The 6,000-nt window shown below is 49.4% G+C and overlaps 2 protein-coding genes across 2 annotated transcripts; both read right to left on the bottom strand.

The window, feature by feature from the left end:
* Positions 1 to 1,598: 1,598 nt before the first annotated feature.
* On the bottom strand, positions 1,599 to 2,376 carry LOC136587322 (uncharacterized). The gene is made up of 2 exons (XM_066585889.1): positions 2,176 to 2,376; positions 1,599 to 2,114 (listed from the first exon to the last, which is right to left on the bottom strand). The coding sequence occupies exons 1-2, from the start codon at positions 2,374 to 2,376 to the stop codon at positions 1,599 to 1,601; spliced, it is 717 nt and encodes a 238-aa protein (XP_066441986.1).
* A 681-nt stretch (positions 2,377 to 3,057) lies between these two features.
* LOC136587323 (uncharacterized) lies at positions 3,058 to 3,780 on the bottom strand. The gene has a single exon (XM_066585890.1). The coding sequence runs from the start codon at positions 3,778 to 3,780 to the stop codon at positions 3,058 to 3,060; it is 723 nt and encodes a 240-aa protein (XP_066441987.1).
* Positions 3,781 to 6,000: the final 2,220 nt, after the last annotated feature.

The raw sequence follows: 6,000 nt of genomic DNA on the forward strand, positions 1-6,000 counted from the left end.
ATGCACTTTCTTTGGCTCCAAAAATTCAGTAAAATCTGCTACAAAAACTGAATAAAAAACTGCATCAAACACTGCAGCAAAAATTCATGAAAAACTGCATGAAAAACTAGCACTAATTCCACTGGAAAACCGCAGCCGCGGGTTTTGGAGCGGCTTCGCTGCCTGCATTTCTGCTGCAGTCATCTCCCCCCATAGAGAGGAGGGAGCCGCTGCGGGAAAAAAAGAATTGACATGCTGCGTCTTTAATTTCTGCGCCGCATGGCTGATTCCGCACGGTTTGTCCGCAACGGATTGGCCGCAGTGTGTGGACGAGATTTTTGCGAAATCTCGTCCACTTTGACGGCTAATCCTGAGATTAGGAGCCGCGGGCGGAATTTCCATGCGGACAATCCGCACAAAAATTCCACAGCAAATCCAAGCCCTGGTGAACCCAGCCGACGGCTGACCACACAGGCAAGTGCTATATGGGCCTGTGCATCCCCCCCATATTGCGCTCCCCACCAGGAATACAAGGCGTCTTCATGGCAAAACTGCCTCGTATCACTTTTTTGGAAAAGAAGGCATCCTCTGCCGCGGGTGTGACGGGCACAGCAGAGGATTGCGGAGGTTCTCCCATAGCAAACAATGGGCGCTGCGGTGCGAGATCACACAGCCAGCGAGGGCATGCTGCCATCTGTTTCCTACATCGCAGCGCCGTGCCATGTGGGTAAACATCGCTCATGTGTTTGACCCATTGAAAAGAATGGGGTTTATATTTGTGCGTCTTTGTACAAGGCACAAATCTTGGGCGATCTTCTCGCCCCTTCTGAAGGCTGTCTCAGGCTACCTGCACTTGGGCGAGCACGTGATTGTCGGCCGCGTGAGACTGCACGAAGGTTCGCATCACGCAGGCGCGTCGGCACGTGTATTTGTGTGCGAAATATTTAGCAAGTAGAACCCACTGATCTCAAAGCGTTTACACGCGCATATTTTATGGGCTCAATTCGGTCGCAGAAAAAGAAATGCAGTATGCGCTAATTTGCTGCACATCTGCGCAGTGAGAGAACACAAGTTCAACTCATTAAACTAATTGGCCATTTCAATAGCTGAGAGCGTCGTCGTGTGGTTTTTTTCTTCTTTGCGCACCAAATACGCAACGCCTATTCAGCAAAAGTGCAGCGCAAATGTACTCCCATGTTCGTGTGATACGGGGCTTAAACTGCATCGAACACCGCGCTGGGCTGTGTAGTGAAAGTAGAACCTGGAGATGCCAGTCATTCAGTAAGGGGCGGGGCTTGGAGGGTTCGGAGCTAATCTGCATATTATGCACAACGGGGAAAAAGGGGAATCAAAGGCACATTTAGCACAACTGAGGGTATTCACACCGGCCTTCATATCTCAAGTCTTCACTTTCTGTATGTTTTGTAAACATTTTAAATTAATTTGTATTTCTGCAGAAAAAGATAAAATGTGATATTTTCCAGCCTTCAGAAAGGCATCAGACAGAGGTGTGGGTTGTTTTTTTTAAATAGTAGTTTTTGTGGCAGTTTTTCATGCAATTATTTTTAGCCAAAGCAAAAACTGGATTTAAAACAATGGGAAATATAAAGGTAGGATGTCTACTCCTCCCTGCTGGATCCACTCCTGTACTTCTCCTCCCTGCTGGATCCACTCCTGTACTTCTCCTCCCTGCTGGATCCACTCCTGTACTTCTCCTCCCTGCTGGATCCACTCCTGTACTTCTCCTCCCTGCTGGATCCACTCCTGTACTTCTCCTTCCTACTGGATCCACTCCTGTACTTCTCCTCCCTGCTGGATCCACTCCTGTACTTCTCCTCCCTGCTGGATCTACTCCTGTACTTCTCCTTCCTACTGGATCCACTCCTGTACTTCTCCTTCCTACTGGATCCACTCCTGTACTTCTCCTTCCTGCTGGATCCACTCCTGTACTTCTCCTCCCTGCTGGATCCACTCCTGTACTTCTCCTTCCTACTGGATCCACTCCTGTACTTCTCCTTCCTACTTGATCCACTCCTGTACTTCTCCTCCCTACTGGATCCACTCCTGTACTTCTCCTCCCTGTTGGATCCACTCCTTACTTCTCCCTTTTGGATCCACTTCTGTACTTGTCCTCCCTGCTGGATTCACTCCTGTACTTCACTTCACTGCTGGATCCACTCCTGTACTTCACTTCACTGCTGGATCCACTCCTGTACTTCTCCTCCCTGCTGGATCCACTCCTGTACTTCTCCTCCCTGCTGGATCCACTCCTGTATTACTTCTTCTTAATGGACACTTCTGTTCTTCTTCTTCCTGCTGGATCCATCTCCTGTACTGCTCCGTCCTGCTGGATGCACTTCTGTACTTTTCCTTCCTGCTTGATGCATTTCTGGTCATGTTCTTCCTGCTGGATCTACTCCTGTACTCCTCCCTGCTGGATTCACTACTGTATTACTTTTCTTGCTGGAGCACTTCTGTTCTTCTTCCTGCTGTATCCACTCCTGTGCTTCTCCTTCCTGCTGGATTCATTTCTGTCCTTCTTATTCCTGCTGGATCCACTCCTGTACCTCTTTTTCTTGCTGTACGCCTGTATTTCTCCTTCCTGCTGGATCCACTCATATATTATTTCTTCCTGCTGGATCCACTCCTGTACTTCTTCTCCCTGCTGGATCCACTCCTGTACTTCGCTTTCATGCTAGATTCACTCCTGTACTTCTCCTCCCTGCTGGATCCACTCCTGTACTTCTATTTCCTGCTGGAGTCACTTCTGTACTTCTCCTCCCTGCTGGATCCACTCCTGTACTTCGCTTTCATGCTAGATCCACTCCTGTACTTCTCCTCCCTGCTGGATCCACTCCTGTACTTCTATTTCCTGCTGGAGTGACTTCTGTACTCCTCGTTTCTACTGGATTCATTCCTATTCCTCTTCTTCCTGCTGGATTTACTTGTGTATTCCTCCTTCCTGCTGCATCCATTTCTATACTTCTTCTTCCTGCTAGATTCACTTTTGGGCCTTGTCTCAAAAGAACTGCATAAAAAACTGCAGTCGAGTTTTTCCTCAAAACCCTATATGTGAAACTATCCTAAACTGCCCTCCTTCCTGCTGGATTCATTGCTGGCCTTCTTATTCCTGCTGGAACCACTTCTGTACTTGTCCTCCCTGCTGGATCCACTTCTGTACTTGTCCTCCCTGCTGGATCCACTTCTGTACTTCTCCTCCCTGCTGGATCCACTTCTGTACTTGTCCTTCCTGCTGGATCCACTTCTGTACTTCTCCCTGCTGGATCCACTTCTGTACTTCTCCTCCCTGCTGGATCCACTTCTGTACTTGTCCTCCCTGTTGGATCCACTTGTGTACTTGTCCTCTCTGCTGGATCCACATCTGTACTTGTCCTCCCTGCTGGATCCACTTCTGTACTTCTCCTCCCTGCTGGATCCACTTCTGTACTTCTCCTCCCTGTTGGATCCACTTGTGTACTTGTCCTCTCTGCTGGATCCACTTCTGTACTTCTCCTTCCTGCTGGATCCACTTCTGTACTTGTCCTCCCTGTTGGATCCACTTGTGTACTTGTCCTCTCTGCTGGATCCACATCTGTACTTGTCCTCCCTGCTGGATCCACTTCTGTACTTCTCCTCCCTGCTGGATCCACTTCTGTACTTCTCCTCCCTGTTGGATCCACTTGTGTACTTGTCCTCTCTGCTGGATCCACATCTGTACTTGTCCTCCCTTCTGGATCCACTTCTGCTGCTTTCACACTGTGTGTGAAACCACCCTAAAGGGACAGAAAGTAAATTGCACATCCCTTCAGCTGCTGTTGGATGTTTATCGACCCCGGGACATTTTTTGCCTGCAACTTTTGCAAACAATATTCAAAAAGGTTCTTACACTTCATTGCCTAACAATATACTTTGAGGGTAGGAAGTGCTGAGAGGCCGATACACGAGGCGCCGGGCTACAACTTGTACTGTGTCTGGGGGCGAGTGGGTATTTGCTCTGAGAAATTAGCAAAACACAAATCGCAGCTACAGGGCAAAGACAAGTAAATGAACAGGTAGAACTTTGATTTGGAGGTTTCTTGGCTGGTGGTGGAGGGGGGGGGGGTGTAGCAATCAGAGTGGCTCAGCCTCCTATGTAATAACTACCGTATTAATGAGATGGATTTATTACACTGTGACATTTGAGAATTAAAGGGGTATTCCCATCTTGGCTTTTCATAGCTGAGAAGGGAAACCCCTGGTACGGTTACTGGCTACGCGGCTGGGCCTCTGGACAGAGCCAGCACCTAGCCCAGCGCTGTTTCCGTATCTCTCATTGAAGTGAATGGGAGCTGCGGAAACAGCACAAGGCTGAAGCGCTCAGCTCTTTCTGATAGGTGGTTGGAACAGAACACTGTGCTTCCCCATTTCGACCCCTTTAAGTATAATATAGGGAAGGGAGGGAATTTTTGTGAATATAAAAACATTATGAACTTTTATTTAATTTTTTTCAAATTTAAAGACTTAGGCCGCCTGCAGACGAGCGGGTCGGATCCGGCGGCGAGAATTCTCGCCGCGGGACCCAACCCGAGCGCCTGCAGGGATGAGCGCGTACTCACCCGCGCCCGGCGGCCCCGGCTCTTTCATGGGCCGGCTGCCGGGCAGCCGGCGCATGCGCAGACCGGAGCCGCCGGCTGCGTGAGTGACGTTTCTGTGCGAGGCTCTGCGAGCCCCGCACAAAAATAGGACATGCCGCAGTTTGTTTGCCGCGCCAGATTTCGCGCGGTCAAACCGCGGCCGTCTGCATAGGATTGCGTTTGTTAACGCAATCCTATGCAGGCTTTGAGCGGCGGAAATCCCGCCGCGGGATTTCCGCTCGTCTGCAGGCGGCCAAAGTGTGCCGGAGAAAACGGTAAACATGTACGGGGTTAATGTATATAGGAGAAAGAGGAAAATAACAAAGGTTAGTCAATTTTATTATAGAAGCAAGCCAACTATATATACATACTTGTAGAATTTTACAGGAAATCAGGGGACCACTGCAGCCAATGAGAAGCTTACATCCTGAGCGCCATGATGCCAGGAGTTCAGGGACAGGATGCTGCAGCCTCTCATTGGCTGCAGCCGCCACCTGATTTCCTGTGGCATCATCTGTCACAACAATCACCGGGACCACAACTGGGTCCCAGCGGCCACGGAGAAGTAAATATAGTCCACTTTATTATTTTAATACAGGGTGTCCTATTGAAGCGGGGTGTCAAAGAACGATAGGTCCTGGAGAGACTAACCCGGTCTAAAACCTTCCAAAGCACTTCATTCACCTGTATAATTAGTAGAGTCCCTGGTGGTATAGTGGTGCTGAGTATAGTCGCTGGTGGCATAGTGCTACTGGGTAAAGCCCTTGATTGTATAGGGGTGCTTGGTAGAGTCGCTGGTGGTATAGTGGTGCTGAGTATAGTCCCTTGTGGCATAGTGGTACTGGGTATAGGCCCTGGTGGCTCAGTGTAAAATTCCTGATGATCCAGAGATACTGCATCTAGTCTAAGACAGTGTAAAGGTCCTAATTAGAGATGAGTGAGCATACTCGCTAAGGACAATTGCTCGAGCGAGCATTGTCCTTAGCGAGTACCTGTCCGCTCAGAAGAAAAGGTTCGGGTGCCAGCGGGAGGCAGGGAGTGGCAGGGGAGAGCAGGGGGGAACGGAGGGGAGATTTCTCTTCCCCCCCCCCCCCCACTACCCCCTGCTCACTCCCGCAACTTACCATTCACCCGCGCCGCCACCCGAACCTTTTCTTCCGAGCGGGTAGGTACTCGCTAAGGACAATGCTCGCTCGAGTAATTGTCCTTAGCGAGTATGCTCGCTCATCTCTAGTCCTAATGTAAAAGTAAGGGCAGCAGTCAGTAGTTGCAGAATCTTAATGTATATTTCTTTATTCTTCTGCGACGAAAAGATTGCACAACGTTTCAACCCAAATAAGGTCTTTGTCAGTGAATCACGCTGTCTGTAACTTTCCATAGCATTGCTATGGAAAGCGCAGCCGCAGCG

This window comes from Eleutherodactylus coqui, chromosome 13 (assembly GCF_035609145.1).
Source record: "Eleutherodactylus coqui strain aEleCoq1 chromosome 13, aEleCoq1.hap1, whole genome shotgun sequence".
Lineage (NCBI taxonomy): Eukaryota > Metazoa > Chordata > Amphibia > Anura > Eleutherodactylidae > Eleutherodactylus > Eleutherodactylus coqui.

Coding starts and splice junctions, on each gene's coding strand:
- LOC136587322 (XM_066585889.1), bottom strand. CDS start 2,376: ATGACCAGAAATGCATCAAGCAGGAAGGAAAAGTACAGAAGTGCATCC. Junction 2,115..2,175: donor GTACAGGAGTGGATCCAGCA/GTGAAGTGAAGT, acceptor TGAATCCAGCAG/GGAGGACAAGTACAGAAGTG.
- LOC136587323 (XM_066585890.1), bottom strand. CDS start 3,780: ATGTGCAATTTACTTTCTGTCCCTTTAGGGTGGTTTCACACACAGTGT.